The sequence below is a fragment of the Toxorhynchites rutilus genome, chromosome 3 (assembly GCF_029784135.1).
Source record: "Toxorhynchites rutilus septentrionalis strain SRP chromosome 3, ASM2978413v1, whole genome shotgun sequence".
Classification (NCBI taxonomy): Eukaryota; Metazoa; Arthropoda; class Insecta; order Diptera; family Culicidae; genus Toxorhynchites; species Toxorhynchites rutilus.
The window spans coordinates 116,466,932-116,489,540 of NC_073746.1; the positions used below are offsets into that span (position 1 = coordinate 116,466,932).

The 22,609-nt window shown below is 37.7% G+C and overlaps 1 protein-coding gene across 5 annotated transcripts in view; it reads right to left on the reverse strand.

Moving 5' to 3' along the window:
- LOC129772788 (tyrosine-protein kinase Btk29A) overlaps window positions 1-22,609 on the reverse strand; it is a 312,094-nt gene that overhangs the window by 134,561 nt on the left and 154,924 nt on the right. For 2 of the 5 annotated variants that reach the window (XM_055776234.1, XM_055776233.1), the window contains exon 2: window positions 19,303-20,741. The exons of the other annotated variants lie outside the window; for them this stretch is intronic. In XM_055776234.1, the coding sequence (XP_055632209.1) occupies window positions 19,303-19,432 (130 nt within the window). In that variant the 5' untranslated portion in view covers window positions 19,433-20,741. The remainder of the gene's footprint in view (window positions 1-19,302; window positions 20,742-22,609) is intronic. 5 annotated transcript variants of the gene reach the window in all.

Genomic DNA, 22,609 nt, shown 5'->3' on the forward strand with positions numbered 1-22,609 from the left:
AGGGACATGGTTTTGGAAGATCTTCGATAGCCTAAGAGAGATTCAACAAAAACGGTAGAGAAATTCAAGTTCGCTTATAGAATGGATAAAATAGATTGTACATTAATTCATCATTATGGATGAGCATTAGGTCAGGCTAACTAGCAGTGTAAAGCTGAAGTACAGGGTGGGCCATTTAAAGTGGAAGGATTTGTTTTTGCAATAGCAAAGTAAAGAAGTGGAATTTTAAAAAAAATTTTATGAAATTCATTTATTTTGGTCCAAGGAGATTTGTTCTAACTACTTTTTGATTATGATATCTCGTAAATGACCGCCTCTGGCCTTGACCGCAAAATGTGCCCTTTTTTCGGCATTTTCCATCACTTTGCCCAATGTTTCGGCCGATATGGCAGCAATTTCTTGTCGGATATTGTCTTTCAGCGCAGCCAGGGTCCTTGGTTTACCAGTGTATACTTTGGATTTTAAACATCCCCATAAAAAAAGTCAGGAGGCGTCAAATCAGGTGATCTCGGTGGGCAGTCATAATCGCCGTTTTTCGATATTAATCTTCCGGGGAACATTTCGCGCAATAATTTGGTCGTGGCAGCCGCTGTATGGCATGTAGCGCCGTCCTGTTGGAACCAGTAATTGTCCAATTCATTTTCACAAACAAATGGCAATAAAAAATCGGTTATCATTGTCCGATAACGCTCCCCATTCACGGTTACCGTTGCTCCATTTTCGTTTTCAAAGAAGGCTCGAACGGCATCAATATTCTCGTCGAAACGTCTTGGTCGTTGTCTGGACAGATGACTGGCATTACCAACACTACCAGACGATATAAATTTGGCATATCGACGTATAGTGTTGTCTCCAGGCGATGTTTTAACTTTATTTTTATTTTTCCACGCACGTTTAGTTAACACAATTGAGAAGTTATTTTGAATGTACAGCTGAACAATTTCAGCGCGTTGTTTAGGTGTGTATTGTTCCATGGTTAAAATTGTACTGAAATGACGCTTCCAACGCGGTATGACATTTGTTAATCTGACATCTCTGTCAAAAGTTATGGGGTTGCCAAATGCTTCCACTTTAAATGGCCCACCCTGTAAATTAGAGTCCTGAAATCGGTCAAAACTTTAATCCAATGCACCCATCGTTAATAAACAGCACGAAAATCAGTGGCCCCATCACACTGCCCTGATGTTCTGAGGTATTGAGGTACGGAAGTGATGGGAAAAACGAGGGAGCTTCATCTGTTGAGATTGGCAAACGCCTTTCGCTCGGTAGAATTAGAGCGCAGCCACTCTGTTATCCAGTATGGAGAATTCAAGTGTCCAAGTTTCGCAACAGCGAAGTCATGAGGAACTTTGCCAAACGCTTTGGAGAAATCAAAATACATTGCATCTACCGAATGATGGTTTCCGATCTCCAGTAAAGGAAAGTTCATAAAAAAAGAGATTAGTTGTTGTTGAGTGCTGACTGTTGGTTCGTTGGTACCTTGGAGACGTCTCAAGGTAGACGAAACACCATGCTATACCTATACCGAGTAAGCAACCATTCAAGTTTAGTCGACTGTTGATTTGATAGTAATCAAAAGTCATCCACTTCTCGACAAGCAAGATATCATGTTCAGACAAAACGCTAGATGACATCAAACCCTTCATATCGTCGTCTTCGTCCCGAATTTACTGAGAAAGTTCGTAATCTTGTTGGGATTGGGAATGCGCTTACGAAGGTTCAACAACTTCGTAACTTCACTGCCAAGTGCGAGAAATATTATGCCGGTTGCGAATTGGTTCGGAGATAAATTTCACACGACCTTCGAACGAGTCTATATTTTTAGCGAATACATAGACCGTGTACGTATTATCAAGACGATCTTGACAAATCATTTTCAACAAATTTGACCAATTCAGATATAAACAAAAACATTACGCATCTAATAAAAATATGAAGAAAAACAATAAATTAGTCAGCTACGTAAATTTTGTCCGACACTGTATCAGGGCGAAAAGCGTCCCGCTGATAACTGAGAGGGATGCACTCGTCTAGCAGTGATTCAACGATACTTTTGCCGCAGATGATAGTGTTGATAGTTCCCCTTAATGCCAAAGATGGCTGCGCGTGCAGAACGTGATCCCGCGTGATTTATCCACGTTGCTTGAATTTTAGTGGACAAATTTGGACCGCAGCTTGAGGTAGTCTCGCTAATTACTTGATTGGGCGTTTTTTCCCAATAAAACAATAAACAAGTTACGAATCATGGTATGGTAATCAATGTATTGAAAAAAAAACAGAAAGTGGGTTATATCTATGGTATAACCGCAAAGGTGACGTAGGACTATCGTTGATTTAGAGATCATTTGTTTGAAGTTGAATCTGAATTCATTCTAAATGAATGAATATTTGGAGAACTTCGAAAACGAGAGCGTTACGTTGGAGGCACAAGGTTTTATGCATCCAATATTGGATACGGAAATATCCTACTGATGGGGAAGAATAATCTTCAGAAGCTATCCTGTTAATTGCGATTGATTGAAAAATCACAAAACCAAATTTATTTGGTCACAGTGTTACATGGATAGAAAACATTCAAATAAACTCTTTCACATGAATGTATTTTTAAATTCCTAGAGGAACTTGCAGATTATTTTCCGGATCTTTCTCGATGCTGAACGGCATCCAAACGGAAAGAATTCCGTGCGTGTATGTGTGTGTAGCGGCTGCTTCGATGGTCACCTTCTCTTCTCCTGAAGGATCGGCTTCTCTGTGCTCCCTCACAGTTTCAAACAAACTGCTTGCGTTTCAGGGCAGATCTCGATCCTTCGCCGTCCAGCATCCTCAGCAACGATGTTGTCTTGTCGATGTCCTCACGAAAAATAAATGCGTCTCACCACCAGAATATCGCTTAAGTATGCTTTTTGTGTGTGATTGAATCGAGAGATGGTGTGGTTTACGATGGCAATTTGGAAGGCAAACTAGAGGGGAATGAACTCTCTGAGCTCGGAACTTTCGGCGACTGAGCAATAATCGATTGCGGGCGCATACAATATTGGATCCGGAAATATCCTACTGATGGGGAAGAATAATCTTCAGAAGCTATCCTGTTAATTGCGATTGATTGAAAAATCACAAAACCAAATGTATTTGGTCACAGTGTTACATGGATAGAAAACATTAAAATAAACTCTTTCACATGAATGTATTTTTAAATTCCCAGAGAAACTGGCAGATTATTTTCCGGATCTTTCTCGATGCTGAATGGCATCCAAACGGAAAGAATTCCGCGCGTGTATGTGTGTGTGTGTGTGTAGCGGCTGCTTCGAGATCTTCCCGGGGAACCGTTTGTGGCATCACTCTCCTCCTGATGGATTCATGTCTGGCCTAAGGTGCACAAACAGGCTCTTGGTGACACCGTTCATCAGCGCTTTCATGATAAACGAAGAGCTTCACCACAACAGCGACAACATGCTCCAATCGCTGTTCAAATAGAACTGATTGGATTTCCGAGCGGCGCTCGCTTATATACCGATTGGTGATTTCAATAGCCTGTTTTGAAAGCAATTTTAAGACTATTGAAACAAGTTTTTGGATCAAAAAGTAACAAGTATACAACGCGTAGACATTTTATCTTTCGAATGAAGTGTTTATCATACCATTTCGTTCAGTTGTTTAGGAGCTATTAACGCTCAAAATCTCGGTCTCCGGCGTAACGCTTTCGTTTTCGAAACTTTGATTTTACACCCCGGTATAGAAATGAAAGACGTAGTCCTACGTCAAAATTTACCATCGAAACCACAATGTTCGCCAAACCGCAATTTTCAAGTGAAGACCGTAAAATTCGATGATCGATTGGTAGGTTTCACACCCGATCGAGCACAGAACAAACCACGCATACACTTGCACACACCCGGCGAAACTATTTAGAATAAAAAAAAGGGTAAAATTAGAAACAGTCCACTATTGTCTATTTACCGACAGTTTTTTCTGAGGCAACGGTCAGAAAATATTTCCCACGCCGCTATCCGGGTTCTACCACCATAGGCATTGTTCACAGGGCAAACAAATAAACCACATTTAGTGCCTCGGCCGACCACGCAAAGCGGCCGGTCGGCGGATCTTCATCAATTCATCAGCATTTACATAATCCATCACCATCGGGGCTTATGCGCGTTGGAAGTGAAACCAACAAGAGAGAGAAGAAAAAAAAGGGTTTTGAAGAAGTCCGATCAAAACTTCCGACAAATTCGATTCCGGCAGCCAGCCATAGGGATATCTCATCAAAATGTGTCGTATTGTGGTGTGCGGCTTTCAAGTCGCTGCTTGGTAATCTTGTGGTAAGAGCGTATCCTCTGCGGGAAATGTTTCAATTTCTATGTTTCCCCCCTAGAGTCGAGAAGTGGAAGAGAGGGAGGCTGAAAGCACGAAATTGAACGTTGATTTCATGATGTGCCGTTCATCAGCTTTGATTACACATTTTTACGGTAACAGCACCATTGTAGATTGTTGGATTTTAATGCCAATTATAAGCAGCAGATAGCAAAAAGCTTTAACCGCGCAATGAGTGGAAGAAGACGGAAAAAATAGTACGAGAGGTTAACTGAACTTCCACGAAGTTCGTTTTTTTTTCATTGGTTTTTGAATGAGAAGAGCAAAGAGTACCAATCAAAGTTCGCAGAAGGAAGTTTCATGTTTTCCTCACCGTGTAAATATGATTCCATCAGTTTGATCAGTCTTGGCATGTATCTTCTCGAGAATTTGTTGCACCGTAACTTTCTCCCGCCCCTCCAGACCGCTCCGAAAACTGACCCCCAGGCCAGGAAAACCCTTGGCACTGATTGAGGTTCTCGTTGCAGACACCGCGGGTCGTAAAATAGTTTCCGCGAGCTGGAATTGAAATAAAAATTAACGAACAGCTGCTGCTACTGCTGCCGCTATAGCGTAACCAAGTGAGCCTTTATTAGCCCGTGATAAATCGGGCCAGATAAGCAGTCTTATGGCGGGTCTGTGAGAAGCACACACATGTTTTTTTTTTCGATCAAAGCGAAGCAGGACACAAAACCCCCCGTCGGGAGGGCGGCCCGTTTGAGCCCGTCCAAATACTACCGCCGTCGGATTAGAGCACCACCGGGGGAACACGAGGTTCGAGTGATGGATGGTATGGGTCTCCGGCGTTATGCTGAAATTTGCCAATCGATCAACGGGTTACTGAGTTTTTGTTTGTTTGTTTGTTTCTGCGATCTCCTATCGGTTGGTTTTGACAATGTTGGAATTTCTGTTTTTTATTCGTAACCGTCGTGTGTGTTCTGTAGGTTACTCCGACCGTATTGAGATATATTTTGACGTCTATACATTCAAAAATAACTGGTGGAAATATTTATTATCACTATCACTATATATTATATTTATTATTCCTATTCCTAATCCTAATCCTAATCCTATTCCTATTCCTATTCCTATTCCTATTCCTAATCCTATTCCTATTCCTATTCCTATTCCTATTCCTATTCCTATCCCTATCCCTATCCCTATCCCTATCCCTATCCCTATCCCTATCCCTATCCCTATCCCTATCCCTATCCCTATCCCTATCCCTATCCCTATCCCTATCCCTATCCCTATCCCTATCCCTATCCCTATTCCTATTCCTATTCCTATTCCTATTCCTATTCCTATTCCTATTCCTATTCCTATTCCTATTCCTATTCCTATTCCTATTCCTATTCCTATTCCTATTCCTATTCCTATTCCTATTCCTATTCCTATTCCTATTCCTATTCCTATTCCTATTCCTATTCCTATTCCTATTCCTATTCCTATTCCTATTCCTATTCCTATTCCTATTCCTATTCCTATTCCTATTCCTATTCCTATTCCTATTCCTATTCCTATTCCTATTCCTATTCCTATTCCTATTCCTATTCCTATTCCTATTCCTATTCCTATTCCTATTCCTATTCCTATTCCTATTCCTATTCCTATTCCTATTCCTATTCCTATTCCTATTCCTATTCCTATTCCTATTCCTATTCCTATTCCTATTCCTATTCCTATTCCTATTCCTATTCCTATTCCTATTCCTATTCCTATTCCTATTCCTATTCCTATTCCTATTCCTATTCCTATTCCTATTCCTATTCCTATTCCTATTCCTATTCCTATTCCTATTCCTATTCCTATTCCTATTCCTATTCCTATTCCTATTCCTATTCCTATTCCTATTCCTATTCCTATTCCTATTCCTATTCCTATTCCTATTCCTATTCCTATTCCTATTCCTATTCCTATTCCTATTCCTATTCCTATTCCTATTCCTATTCCTATTCCTATTCCTATTCCTATTCCTATTCCTATTCCTATTCCTATTCCTATTCCTATTCCTATTCCTATTCCTATTCCTATTCCTATTCCTATTCCTATTCCTATTCCTATTCCTATTCCTATTCCTATTCCTATTCCTATTCCTATTCCTATTCCTATTCCTATTCCTATTCCTATTCCTATTCCTATTCCTATTCCTATTCCTATTCCTATTCCTATTCCTATTCCTATTCCTATTCCTATTCCTATTCCTATTCCTATTCCTATTCCTATTCCTATTCCTATTCCTATTCCTATTCCTATTCCTATTCCTATTCCTATTCCTATTCCTATTCCTATTCCTATTCCTATTCCTATTCCTATTCCTATTCCTATTCCTATTCCTATTCCTATTCCTATTCCTATTCCTATTCCTATTCCTATTCCTATTCCTATTCCTATTCCTATTCCTATTCCTATTCCTATTCCTATTCCTATTCCTATTCCTATTCCTATTCCTATTCCTATTCCTATTCCTATTCCTATTCCTATTCCTATTGCCATAAAAAATACAACTGCACAACAAATACCTACTTTGAAAATTTGCTAAAACTATGAAACGTTTTTTCTAGCTGTACAAAGAGACCATTGTTTATATTATTTTTGAAGAACTGAGAAATGTTTAATAGCATATCATCTACGTAGGAAGGGATGACTTTTCGTTACTGAGATATATTTTAATTAAATAAATATTACAAATGGTAATACAGGCAAGCCTTTTTTTTGTGCGGGGGATAGAGACCGCATAAAAACGCATAAAAAAGTGCAAAACTTCACCAGTAGCTTTAAAAAATCGTGTTTGGTACACAATTTGAAAACTTGTTTTGTGTGGTAGATAGGGACCACATAAAAAAGTTTACCTCATAAAAATAACTCAAATTGACGACGTTCGCCGTTCGATTTCCTTTTATTTCCTTGCTTTGCGATGGGACAGTTTGCCTTTTCGGTTGCGCGCGGCTGTGTTGTGCTTTTAGTTGCATGCCGAACTTGTTGCTGTTAGAAATCATGTCATGCGCAGCATAGAACATTTGATGAAAGGATGGGAACAATTTGAGAAGTGGATAATTTAGACTTCTTCTTCTTCTTCAATGGCACTAACGTTCCTAGAAGAACTTCGCCGTCTCAACGTAGTATTACTTGCGTCATTTTTATTAGTACTTAGTTGAGATTTCTATGCCAAGTAACACGCCTTGAATGCATTCTGAGTGGTAAGCTCTAGAATACGCTTGATCACAGTGCAAGTCGGAGGAAATTTCTTTGACGAAAAATTCCCCCGACCAGAACGGGAATCGAACCCGAACACCCGGCATGTTAGTTGTGACGCTAACCACTCGGCCTCGGCCAAGGGATAATTTAGACACGAATATGCTTTATTCGTACTGAAACGCATATAAACCATCGAAAAAAAACTAAATGGACGATAACTTCGTCGAGTATGCTTCTTTTCATATACCGCACAGAAAAAACCGCAGAAAAACAGGTTTTCTTGTAATTATTTTCTTATTTTTTTATTTTTAATCTATCTTTTTCCATACAAAATTGTTGTATAATAAGTTTCAATTGATAAAAACTGCCATCATGGAAATAGAAATACTTTTATCATAGAGTAGAAGTGGTGTTAAAATTATAATATGAGATGAAAAATGAATTTATTTTGAGAATCCCAAGGGTTAAAAAAGTCATTGGTAGATCCAGACTCACCACAAATATCGACCACAAGACATAATCACTCTGGCAGGCAAACGATGTTTTGAACAAAACTGTTAAGAGGAACCTGTTTTAGCAACTGAAAATGAGTTATGTAAGAATGTGATTATCAAAGTTGAAATGGTCAAGCGAAAAAAAAAACACATCGTTACTAGTACAATTGCCATGCCGCTAAAATTGGAAACAAATATCATGCCTAGATATGCTAACACTCAACGAAACTCCAAAAGGGTAACTAAGAGCGGTGCTCATTCCGAATCTTTTTCTATGAAGAAATATAATAATGATGCAAATAATGCACTAAAAACTGAGTAATAATTATATATATTTTGACTAAAATAAGAAGAAAAGAATGCGAAGTCGAAATTTTTAGGTAATTTTTGAAATGTAACTGTAACTTCGTGAAAAATCAAATCATAAACATGGGATGTACAACAATTCAAAGTGTAAACGATACTGAATATGCTCGTAAAAGTTTGAAAGTTTAAGCTTCATGTTAAAGAAGTAAATTCCATTTTCATGTATTGATTTTTTACGAAGTTACAGCATTTTACAAATCACCTAAAAATTTCGCCTCTGCACCCTGTTCCTCTATTTTATTTGTCGAGTGTAAAAAAATAAAAAAAAATAAATACATATAAAACATTGAGAAGACAATGTTTTTTTTCCTTTTTGAGATATCTAGTTTTTAAAAAAAGACTTATTTTTTTATTTTAAATTCTTCTGATGACGAATTTCATGCCAACTCGCCTTAGGAGTTGGCAGCACAAAGCACATTACATCATCATTTAAGCAACTTTACATACTTCCATAATGTATACTCAAAAACTATGATATCTATAAAATTCTGGTCAAAGGATGAAATGTAGAAAATTGTTTTTTAGAAAAATTTCGCTGACAAATGAATGAATTTAATTTAAAAAAAAAAAATTTTTTCTTAAATTTGTTTGTTTTTTTTAATGAAAATCTGAATAATTTCCTGCATTTCATACTTTATCCAAAATTTTGTAGATCTAATAGTTTTTGAATTAAGATTTTTCGAAAAAAAGTTGAAATAAAATTTAAAATTAAAAAAAAAAGTATGCGAAATCTGTCAGACCTACAAAATTTTAATCAAAGAATGAAATGTAGGAAATCATTCGTGTTTTCATTAAAACATATCAAACAAATTTTTGAAAAAAAATCATTGAAATTTTTTTTTAACTAAAACTCAATTTTCTCGAAAACATATAAAAATGTCTCATATTCTAAAAAAATATATAAAAGGTAGAAAATTGGCATATTTTTATTTTTCATATTTTAATAAGATCTAACACTTTGTCGAATACACTATTGCGCTATTCTGACCTCAAACAAAATTTGAATTAATTGTAATTTTCTAAAAGAAATCATGAAAAAGTGGTTGTTAGAAAAAAATTTCCTGTAGAAGTGCTCATTTTCCAATGTATGGAAGACTTGTTGGAAATTGAAATGGCTGTTCAAATATTGTTTAAGGGTTTGAGAAAAATACGTTTTTGAAAAAAATGAGTTTTGATTTTTAATTTTTTTTTCAGAGAATTTTTTTTAAGGTTTTGGTGTTTTTTCATGGAAAAAAATTTACAATTTCTACATTTCATCCTCTGACCACTGCCGGTGAGAGATGTGTTGGCTCGGTTAGACCTTGATTACATGTCCCAAATATATGTTTTCCTTAAATCTATCGATGTTCGTGTGTGATTATCCTTATATCCTTATACCCTCCATTTCTTCCTTTGTGAGTAATTGGTTCGCTTGCTATAAACAGAAGAATGAAATGTAAATTCACAACTGATGTACGAATAGATTTAAGAATTGAGTGTGTGTGATTATCAACATTGTAATAATTTCCTTATACCCCATCCTTTTCCTGAGAAAATGTCACCCTTTTAATCTCGAGTCCACCACGAGTAATCGGTTTCCCACATTACTAACCATAGATTTAAGAAAATTGTTCATATATATAGTTTTAAAAATATATTTAAGATTTCGGCTCCTTTAAACTTATGTAACTGAGCCTGTAAAAATAAACGAATTTATAAAAAACAAAAAAAAAATCCTCTGACCAAAATTTTGTAAGTATTAGATTTTTTGAGTTACAAATTTTTGTATAATTTGTTGGCTATTCTCAAAAATAGTACAGTTCTTTCTTGAATATTTCAAGTATGCAAAGTTGTTTAAAAGACCCATGTGTTTACACCCACCCACTGATATCTGCGTAGTGCTGCCAACAGCTAGTCGGGTTGGCATGAAATTCGTCTAGTACATCAATTGTAAAAATAACTCTCACCATGGTACGACGATTTTTTTGCATGGAATATTTAAAATATTGAAAATTTAAGACGAGATGAGAAAAGGGGTTGTTTTGAGAATTCAATTCATTGGTAGATCCTATTTTGAGAATTCAGCAAAAAATCATTGGTAGATCCTGTCCACATCGATCGCAAGACCAAACCGTTTTGGCAAAACGACGATGTTCTGTGCACCACTGTATGATAATGATGCAGATAATGAATTAAAAACTGAAAAACAATTAGATAGATACCAGGTGTCAGGTGTGCCTTCCGCTTAGCAAAATTAGGGGTGTTCAGGTTTTTCAAATACACACTTGAAAGAAATACGTCACATTGAGGATGACCAAACATTGATCATTCCACCCTTTATTCAACAAAATTGACAGAGAGTCCGATTTCCCAGATCATCCTGATTTAGGATAGTGCACCTTAAGAATAAATAAAAATTAATGGGTCTAAAATTGTTCAATAACGGATGAATATAAATTATTTGAACCGAATCGGATCAATTTTTTTCGGTCTATCTGAATTTATATACTTGCTGTATAATAAATACGTAAATTGATAAAAATTATCGTTATTAATCAATTAGAAATTTATATTCGCCAAAACTAATCCTCTTCCCATCTCTTTTTATATTTCCATACTACCTCCATGGTGATAATAAATTTATCGTTGATGATGATGACAATTTTAATCAACTAAAACGTTTATTATACATTATATGAAAACCGCGGGTAAGACGGACAGTGGGGGTATAATGGACAGGTGGTTGATTCGTATAGTTGCATTATAAATTTCAAATTTCTGTTGATGGGAACCCCTCCTACATGCTATTGTATTATATTTAAACCATCCTATGACAATGAATACTGATCAAAAGTGAAATAGGGAAACTTAAACTGAAAATCGAACATGATTCCGCGTGTGGATGTAATTTTGCCGGCTACGATATTAAGAATTTTGAGTGGTTTAATTGAAAAATTAAATTCGCTGATGATTATATTTTGGTTTGTGAGTTAACAGAGAAGCGACATTAGGTATGTATGGAAAAGTAAATTCTTTCGTAAGTGGTAAATTTAAATTTTGAAATAATTGCACTGGTGGGGTTTAAATGGACAGTCACCTCCATAATCACATCCAATACATGATAGAAAGTGAAGGTAAGAATATTCAACTCTTTTTTATATTGCTTTCTCCTTTTGTTCTATTTCAGTTACTGGACACACAAACACTGAGAGAGCGAAATTATTCCTCTCGCGAGCGATAAATTTCTACGCTTCGTATATTATTAACCTGTCCATATTCCTCCCACTACATGTCCATGCATCGATAAAGTGTTCTACTTTTCGGCTTGTTTTAATTTCAGTAAAAAACATGGAAAAACAAGTTTTTATAAAAAAATTGGCCAATTATTTCGAAAACCAGTATATTGAACTGTAAGAAACTGCTGTTATGTTTTGGAAAACATGAGTTTCCAAAGATACAATTGAAGTTCTTCTTAACATGTCCATCTTACCCCCATTTTCCCTATATTCATCCGTTTTCGAGAAATTTAAGACCCATAGGGTTTTTGATTCAGCCCTTAAGGTGCACTATCCTGAATCAGGATGATCTGGATAATCGGATTCTCTATCGATTTTATCGAATAAATCATAATATAAAAGGTGCACCGATCAAAATTTGGTCATCTTGAATTTGACGTTTTTGTTTTTTTTTTTTTTGAGCGTGTATTTGAAAAACCTGAACACTTCTCATTTCAATTTCAAAACTTAATGACGGGTTCTGAGCGGCAGGCAAGGCTTTCGGCAAACACGAAAACATGAATGATATTATTTCTATGTATAGTGGAATCGCGATGTTTTTGGGTTTGATATTCTCAAAATATATACTTTTCTCGCCATATCAATCAAGATGACATATTATGCAGGAATTTCATTTTATTATTCTGTAAAATCCAATTTTGCAAGAGATGCTGATTTTTAACCGACGTTATCGGTTACATATTACTAACATAGTTATAAGGCAAACATTGTCGAAATATTGAACTCCCGGCCCCGTCAGGTTGACGCCATATGAGCCTTAATAAAAATATATATTTTGGATAAAAAAAAAAAAAAAAAAACGATATCAATTTATATTATGTAGATTATCTGTTACATTGAACAGTCATTCAGAAAAAAATACAAAGATAGTGTTATCTCATGAATGTAAAAATACGAAACAAAATTTCCCGGGCATTATCTTCAACACTTCCGCCGTTACAAACGGTGAAAGCCGTTGATAATTATGATCAATGTTCCAATAATTAAGTTTTTTCTCTATACCGCGCTGGCGTAATCGATTCACTCAGCTAACTCCCATGATTGGATTCCTGTTTTGTGTGCCAACTCTTAACGCTCGGTACATTGTTGCATTCCTGTGAGCATATTCCTCCTATGTGCCTATGGCTCACTTATATAAGTGTACCGTTAAGCAACTCGCCTGTTGGTCGCGCAAATCTTATCAGCTGCAGAACTTCGCGCAGTCTTTTGTAAACCCCGCGCACAGCCGGTCAAAGAGCCATAACGAGAGCCCAGAGACCAAATCTCGGTCATTAGGCTTCAGCACCTCTTTGGAGTGAACACCGGGAAACAAGCGCCACGTGAGGAAACGTGAGGTGGTGGGTCATTAATTATCCGGAATCAATTATGCACACGTCCCTTCCCAGTTTTGCCGCAACGCTTTAGCCAGCCAGCCAGCCTGAGGGGCGAGAGTTGAGGTTTCGTTTTGTAATTGTGCATTAAATGTGCCACCATCCATCGAGGTTGTTGGGGAGAATCTCACGACATCGATGTACCGAACATTCCCCAACTGTGCCTTGAACGGGATGATGATGATGCTGATGGCAGCAGGGAAGCAGCAGCAATTGAGACACCATCCGCTGATGGATTGTTTTTTAAGATAGTAATAAGTTGGTATTGTTTTGGCTGAGAATGCACGGGTGACGCAAATCTCACGTTGTACCTTACTGCGGGATCGATAGATTATATCGGGACATGAATCGATTGCTAGTGAATACCTCACCAGCTTCAAATTTGCAACGTTTCTAATGGAACTAGGTTGATGTTTTGAAATACATCTTATTTCAGGTGTTCATTAATTTACAAAACTCCATGAAGTTCGACTATATAAACTAGAATTTAAAAATAAATATGACAGTGCTGTTCTATTACTTTAAAGCTAATCGCATTTCATTTACATATTCACATAATACGAGATTTCAGGCCTTAAACACTGTTTCTAGATCTTAGTTTAAAATTATCGATTTTCGAGTGCCAATTAACTGTATTTAGACACATATTAGATATCAGACTCGATTCGGATTTCGACTTCGACTTAAAATCTAATTCCAAATATCGATGTCAGATTCGTGATTCCAAACACTAGATGTTGATAAGGAATCGCAGGATCCTGACGGCGATCCCGAGAGTATGAACTCTAGATCCCAAAACAAAGATTTCTAATCTCGGCTTCAAATTCAAATAACAATTATTAGTATTATCTCGTTGTTGTACTCGAATCGTACTCAATGAAACGATGGAAAACGGTGAGCTAAGAAGTTGTACAGTAGTCCACCATGAGCAATCAGTTGCCGACGGCGATGATGTAGCGGTAGGCGTGTCTGCTATGCATTATTAGTACCACTTTTTTGGAAGATGGTCATTTTGTGAAAACTTCTGCTTTGCAAACTGAGAGGGGACGACAGCAAAAATGAACGGAATAAAAAATCAAATAACATATTTCTAGTGATATCCGAGGCAGAATTCCTGGTGTTCATTCCAGTCTCTGAATCCACCAATCCAGAATCCTGGTTTCAAATTTTAGATCTGATTATATACCTTACATTCAAATTTTGGATTTTGGAACGCACAATGAAAGATCGCACAGAAACGGGTTTTCTGATTTTTTACAATTTTTTTAATTTTTTTTTTATTTTGTTTTTTTTCTGCTTTTTCATTTATCTGATATATCTGTTTTCATATTTTTGGTGACTTACATTATTCTGTTATTAAGATTTCATGACTTTTCTGGTGTCTCGTTCAGTACTTCAATTTTTTTCTGATTTTCTAGATTTTCCAGATTTTATTCATTTTTCAATTTTTTTAGATTTTTTCGTTTTTTTCTGGATGCTGTTTTCTTTATCTTTTAGATTTTTTCCCGATTTTCCTGTTTTTCAGATTTTTTAATTTGTTCCCATTTTTCTAGTTTTTTAAATTTTACCGATTTTTTGCCAGAAGTTTTTAATTTTTTAGTGTCTTGAGAGATATTTTTTCTCAAATTTTTCTAATTTTTCAGTTTTTTATTATTTTTTTTAAATTTTCAGATTTTGAAGAAATTCCAGATTTTTATGATAGATTGATTTTTTTTTAATTTTCAGATTTCTCATTTTTTTATAATTTTCAGATTTTTCTAGTTTCATTTCAGATTTTTCAATTAAGTTTTGTTTTTATTCAGATTTTTCAGATTTTTCTTATTTTTCCTATTTGTTTCAGTTTTGATATTTTTCAGAGTTTACCTAATTTTGAATTTTTGTTTGATTTTCACGATTTTTCAGGTCATCCTGATGTTTTTTATATTTTATATTTCTGTATACTGATTTTTTATATTTTTCTGACTTTTCAGTTTTTCCTTGATTTTCGAATTTTTCAGATCATTCAAATTTTTTTTCTATGTTTTTCAGATTCTAATTATTTTTCTGATTTTGTTCATTTGTCTGATTTTTCTGTTATTTCTGAGTTTTTCATTTTTAATTTTAAAATTTCCCACAATTTTTAGATTTTGCAGATTTTTGTTTGTTTCCATCGATTGTCCTAATTTTTCTGACTTTCATCTTTTTTTTATTTTTCTTGTGGTGATTTCCTTTTTTTTTAGTCCACAGATTTATAAGTTTTCTTAATTTTTAAATTTTATCGATTGTTCTCTTTTGCCGATTTTTCTGATTTTTCAAGTTTTTTTTTTAATTTTGGCAGACTTATCTCACTTCTTAACTAGGCGAACCTAGCCAGAATTTTCACCTGCCCCCGGGCTTCTGAATGCCAAAGGGGGACTAGGCTCTGCGGAATGCACGTATCTGCATGCTCGTGCTGTTTTAGTCCTGACCGAGGAATTGTCGGACAATCGCGCAGGTGCTAAGGATGACCGACTTTTGGATGCCGGCCAATTCCTTCTCGATGTTCAACACCTTTAGCGCTTCCAGAAGTGTCTTCGGGATAATTCCAGTTCCAGAGAGAACGACTGGAACAATTCTTGGGACCTCCCTTAGCCCCCACAGTTCCTTGAGCTCCACGGCCAATGGTCGGTACTTGCAGATTTTGCGACCGTGGGTCTCCTCCAGTCGTAAACCATTATATCTGGGCGGTTGTGGTGGATCGAGAGGTCGGTCAGAACAGTGCGATCCCAGTACAGCTTGAAACGGTCATTTTCCAGGACAGGTGCAGGCAGGTACCGGTAGTTTGGTACGTTGTCTTCCAGTAGAGCACATTGGAGCGCCAGTTGTCGATGAACAATACGGGCCACGTTGTTGTGGCGCTCGGTGTAGGCTGCGTTGGCCAAAACGGGACAGCCTCCCATAATGTGCTCTATGTTTTCACCTGGTTGATGGCACATCCGGCAAATGTCATCAACGTCTTGATGCCAGACGTACCGCCTGCAGTTTCTCGTCGGCATTATCCTGTCCTGGATGGCTATCATGTCGGCTTCTACTACTGAAGAGAGTTCACCACGCGTTAGCCACAGATTAGATGCGGCCTTGTCGACGTGTGGCCGGTCCAGTTGATGGGGGTGGGCACCATGCACTGCCTTCTGCTTCCAAGCTGCAATCTTCTCCTCCACTGTCTGCAGATTGCAGTTGAGTTGGTACTCCGCTTGCGCCAAGTGCAGAGCGCTGTATCCTCTGTCGGCGGCGCAGACAGCCCGGTATAGCGCGTTTTGGTTGGCGCGTTCTGCGAAGTACTCGCGCAGTTGTCGTACCTGGGCAACACACAGTGCAGAAATGTCGACGATTCCAAGTCCCCCTTCTTTGCGTGGTAGTGAAACTCTCTCCAGTGCCGATTGAGGATGGTGCATTCCGGCCTCTTTGAATGCTTTCCTCATCCTCCTCTCAAGGTCCTCTAGGTTAGTTTTGCTCCATTTGACTACACCAAAACTGAAGGTCAGCAGGGGAACCGCGAATGTGTTGATCGCGCGTACCTTGTTCCCCGCGTTGAGGAAAGTCCTCAGGACACAGTTCACTCGACTCAAGAACTTGTCTCGCAGCTCCGTCTTGATGTCGGAGTGGCGAATCCCGGTGAGCTGTCGGAATCCAAGATATTTATAGGATTCGCCACGAACCATGTCTCTTATAAACTCGCCGTCATAGACCTCGTAGCCTCCGGATTCGGTAAGTTGTCCTTTCAGCAGGTGGACACAGCGACACTTGTCGAGGCCGAACTCCATACAGATGTCCCTGCTTATGTCTTCGACAACCCGGATAGCTACACCTAGACGCTGACGTGAATCAGCGTAGACCTTGAAATCGTCCATGTAAAAGGTATGGGTCACTTCTTCGTGGGCGCCGTCGCCATACCTTATTTTATAGCCATGACCGTTTCTATTGAGCGTCCTACTGAGGGGGTTCAGTGCCAGACAAAACCAAAGCGGGCTGAAAGAGTCGCCTTGGAATATCCCCCTCTTTATCTGCAGCGTTCTAGACTGCAACACATTTTCCCCATCACTGAGGTGCAGAGACGTACTCCACTTTTAACTTTTTTGGATTTTTCTTTTTGTTTTTAATTTTTTTTTGTTTTTTTTAGATTTTTCCATTGTATTATTCAATTTTTCTAATTTATCAGAGCTTTAAATTTTTTCCTGATTTTCCTGATATTTTCCGATACCTCTCATTGTTCAGCTTTTTTTTATATTTTTACATTTCTTTATATTTTTTTGAGTTTTCTGGATTCTAAAATTTTTGTGATTTTCAAGATTTTTAGATTTTTCTGAATATTTTAATTTTTCTGATCCTTCCGATTTTCTCGATTTCTGTATTTTTTTTTATCATTGAGATTTTTCAGATTTTTAAAAATTTTCCTGGTTTTACTGATTATTCTATTCTTCACATTTTTTTTTATTCTTTAGATTTTTCAGTTTCTATTTTGACTTTATTTTTGTGATTTTTTAGATTTATTCTGATTCAATTTTTTTAGATTCATCTGATTTTTCCGATTTATCAGATTTTTCTGTGATTTTGCTTCTTTTTTTTATTCCAGATTTTTTTCAATTTCTAGATTTTTCAGTTTTTTTTTAATTTTATGATTTTCTATATTTTTCCTGTTTCTTCTGATTTATGACTTCCGATTTCCGGTTTCTTATTTGCTGCCCTCACGCCACTGCTGAAATCTGATAGATAAAATCTGAATTCTGAAGGCTGAAATATTAAATCTGGAATCTGAAGTCAGAAATCATAAGTCAGAAGCTAGAATTCACAAGAAGTCAAAAATCAGAAAAATAAGAAGAAAAAAACAGGAAAACAAAGAAAAAAAAATTAAAACAGAAAAAAATTGAGCAGTTTGAAAATCTGCAAAAAACACATTTAAAAAATCAGAAAAAAAACTCTAAAATAAAAAAAAGGAAAATTAGAAAATTCTAAAAAAACTTCAAAATCAGAAAAATAAAAATTAACTAAAATGAAAAACAAGAAAAATCAACAACATAAAAAATAAGAAAAATTTGAAAAATAAAAAGAATACACAAAACCATAAGATAACTGAAAATCTAAAAAATTCAATAAAATAATTAAACTTGAAAGAAATAATAAAAATAACCTAAACAAAAAGAATAAAAAACTTAAGATCGAAAAAATAAAAAATAAATCAACTTAACAATGCGGAATCGGAATAATCAGGAAATCAGAAAAAGCAAAAGTCGGAAATCAGGAAACAAACATCAGAAATGAGAAATAAGAAATGAGAAAAGAAATGAGAAATCAGAAATCAGAAATCGGAAATCTGGAATCCGCAAAGAAGTTTTCATTGGATTCAGAACCTGGAAATCTGAATTGATTCTAGATTCTAGATTCTAGACCAGCGATACTCAACCTGCGGCCCGCGGGCCGCATGTGGCCCGGTTGGCTCTTCTGGTTAGCCCATCTGGTGTGTATGATGTTTGGAACTCATACACAAAAATCAATAAATATTGGTGAAAGTCAGCGTCCCTCACTCAGTTACAGCATTCATTCATTGACTCTTGTCAGTGCTACCAAATGTTTGTACTAAAAGAGTTTCATTCTTGAATTTCTATGTTTGTTTCACGCCGGTTATAATTTCGTAGTACATTTATTTTTGTTTTACGGCCCACGACACCATGCCTAACATGTGTTTGTGGCCCCTCTGGCAAAAAGGTTGAACACCACTGTTCGAGACTCTATATTCTAGAAAAATCACGTATCTCGAGAAGGAACGAATGAACTGCAAAGTTTAAAGCCTCTCAAAGAATCGAATCGAATCGTATCTCGAGAATTAAATCTGAATTCTAGAGTATGGATTCCGCATTTGCAATCTGAGATCTATATATGACATTTCATTCTTAATTTCAAACTAATGTATGGAAGAAAGTGTTTAACATTTCGTGTAATTTCGCTGGTTTGAATCAATCACGGATAGTCACCATGAAGTTTACAGACTGTTTACGCCAAGATACAAAATACATTGAAAATATTTCCTTTTAAGGTTGTTCAAGAAGGAAAACAAAAGTTTTATTGCTTCCGGAGAAACTACGACGATAGTAATTATAGACGGCAGCGATTGCCGCAAGATAATTGCATTGAGATACTCACTAGAGGGGAGACGAAACGACTATCCTCGACTTCCTCCAGCGATTTGATCTTTACAACCACCACAACCACCACCACTAGATCACTTCTACTCACCTTTGTTGCTAAAATTGGCGGTAACATTGTTCCAGAAATTGAGACGGCAACCGAACACGCGCATCTCTTTAACGCGCTCTTTCATATTCCCAAGGACACTGGTTTCGGTCAAGCTCACGCACGGAATCATTTAAAGGCGCTATTATTTTGGCTTCCCTGGCGTCTCACTCAGAGGAAAGGAGAGAACGGTCCCGAGAACCGATATCACCTTTCGCGCGGCAGTTTGATCAGAAGAAGTACACCAATATAAAAAAAAATGAAAAAAAACACTCGCGTTCAACAGATAATTCATTCACTCTCTCTTGGCAATTAGCACCGCTCGGTTCGCGAACGCACCACCACTTAAGAATATTTTTCCGCGGGTACTCTTAGCCACTGGGCATTGCGCCACTGCGGCGGCGGTCACTTAGACACTTCGAGGGTTCTCCAATTTCAAGGCGTTATCGCTGCAGTCGAAGAACACAACTTCACGCTGCTGCTGTTGCTCATACTACCGCACACAGCCACACACTGCGCACTGGACTTCTTGTATGAAAAACCTTTGGAGAGCGGTTTGGAACCTCTTTCCAGCGAACAAACACTCGCGCGGCGGCGTAACCCAAACAGGTTTTTGTGAAAATCACTTTATCTTTCAACTCCACTGCTCCACCCGCTCCTGCCGCGTATCCTCGTCGTCGTCGTTCACTTCGACTCTGCCGCCCCGCGTGTAAATCAAATTATCTGAATAGCGTTAAACACAGTTTAGACCCGAGAGCAGGCGAACGAACCATCAGTTACGCACGCGTACCCGATATACGCATAAGCGAGCACGCATCACCTGCGCCGATTTGACGATGACTAATGAAGGCTTCCTCCCGCGGGATTCGAAATGCTCTGCTTTTGTTCCAAGCGGCGATCTCTTAGGACCAGCTTGTAGTCATGCCTGGTCAGCTCCGAGGGGCTTTGCGCGGGTTCTTCACGGTTGGCTACAGTGGTTCAATTTTCTGTTTGCTTTCTCACTTTTCTTCCACTCGCACTTTTAATTTTTCTTCGCTCCGCCTTTGACCATTGCACCGTGGAACCGACAGTTGTGTAGTTTTTTTTTCGGACGATCGCGGGTTTATTTTCTTCCCTTCTCTCTCTCTCTCTCTCTCTGCTACTCTAGTATGGGTATAATGACACACCAACGTGCGCCGGCACCACCGAGCGTGTTGATAAGTGTTTGCTCGAAAACACAGACCAGTTCTTCCCCGCACGAAATGAACCACTGCTGCCGCTGCTGTTGTAATCAGTCCAAAGGTATTCCGCCTATTTCACCGAAAACGCGACACACCGATGACAACAAATGTAATTTGTTTGAAGACGCGCTGTCGCTCTCCTTTTTTTCGGTCCACTGTTGTTGTTAGTAAACACACCGCAGTTATACCGCAATCGACGAAGGGAACGGCGGACGGCTCTCTCTGTGGATATATAGAAAAATTGGGGTTGGTTGATTGTTTCCCACGCTCCTGCTACCCAAGCGTGGACGCGCGGGTTCAGAGTTGGTTGGTTTCTCGAGGGCTAGCTGCTCACTACCGACATGGAAGGAGAAAGAGGGGGCCGAGGGCGCTTATCTGCTGTGTACCGAACGCATTCCGATGCGTTCAAACAAAAAAAGGGTTTGTCAAAATCTCTTTTCGTTACAGTCAGTCTAACTTTCGACCTGCTTCTTGCTATACACGATGTGGAATGCTTGCGTCAGAAATTTACGACGGGGGAGAAAATTAACAGTTTCGATTTCTGTGGATTGTTTGCGAGCGTGTGTGTTGTGAAAGTTTTTCCCGAAATTGGCCCCCTCAGAGTGAAGTCCACTCTTGAGTCATTACACTGTAATAGTCGTTTTTTTCGATCGGAATTGATAGCCACTTGGCGAGATTCTGGGGAATGATAGAATTTACCCAAACGATTGACTTATTTAACGAACTAAAAAATAGTATTCACTGCAATATAAACAGAGCGACAAGTTAATTTGTTCTACTGTGAGAAAACGGACATACGTCTGGGGGAAGATGGACAGGTAATGAAATACACTAAGCGCAGAGGATTTCTATTTTTCTTTCTCTCTCTCACCGTTTTTTTATTCGACAACTGAAAAATAAACAAATAAAGAGAAAGAAATAGAGCCCGAGTTGAATGTTCTTTCCACCACTAACAATATACTGTCAGTTTCACCCACCAAAAAAAGTATTTGGAAAAAATCGAAAAACAATTAAAACAATTTTTTTTTCAAAAAATTATTTTGATTAGTACGTTCAGTTCGAAATTATTATTCAAAATAAATTTCATTCGGTTCGCTTCTTCAATGCTTCGGACATTATTTTTGAATGCAATATGCAAAGCACTGCAATGGAACAAAATCAAATTTTGCACCCTAAAACCTCCAGATGTCTAATTTGGTTGCATTTGCTTGATTAATTCTCGAGTAATGTAGAAATTTGTATTTCATTTGCATGGCAGCCCGCCCTTAGAGAGGGGATGGAGTGTCTAACCACCATAGAAACATTTATTGCACCCCAAAACCTCAATATGCCTAATTTGGTTTCATTAGCTTGATTAATTCTCGAGTGATGCAGACATTTGTGTTTAATTTGTATGGTAGCCCCCCTAAGAGAAGGGGAGGAGTATCTAACCACCATAGAATCATGTATTGCACCCTAAACCCTCCAGATACCTAATTTGGTTGCATTTGCTTAATTAATTCTTGAGTAATGTACAAATTTATGTTCCTTTTGTATGGCAGCCTCCCCTTTAGAGAGAGGGGGTGGAGTGTCTAACCATCATAGAAACATTTATTGCACCCTAAAACCTCCACATGCCAAATTTCGTTCCATTTGCTTGATTAAGTCTCGAGTAATGTAGACATTTGTGTTTCATTTGTATGTCATAAACGCTTTCGGTGCAGAAAGTTTTTCTTCTTCTTTGCCTCTTACATATACATATCGAACCTCTCCATGCATCATGAAACGTACTACGCAAAGCGAATGATTCATACTCAACTAATGTAGCAGATCCTGATTCTCAAGTCTCAGAGAGTGCAAACTATATGATTATTTAGCTCGATAGAGGCTAAGGGAAGGGAAGTCAGATTATATTTTCCATTTTTAACGCTGCTATCCCTTGAAATCATTCCTCGCTAACAACTTGATGGAGCTGGGTGTGCTATTCATCACTCCTCAAGCATTGTTCTCGAAGTTTTTTTTTCTCTTCTCCCCAACGAGTTGGTTTTTTTTCTCGTGTGTTCTGTGGTGAATTAGTGCCCAAAGTGCCCAAAGCAGCCAGAACCGAGGAA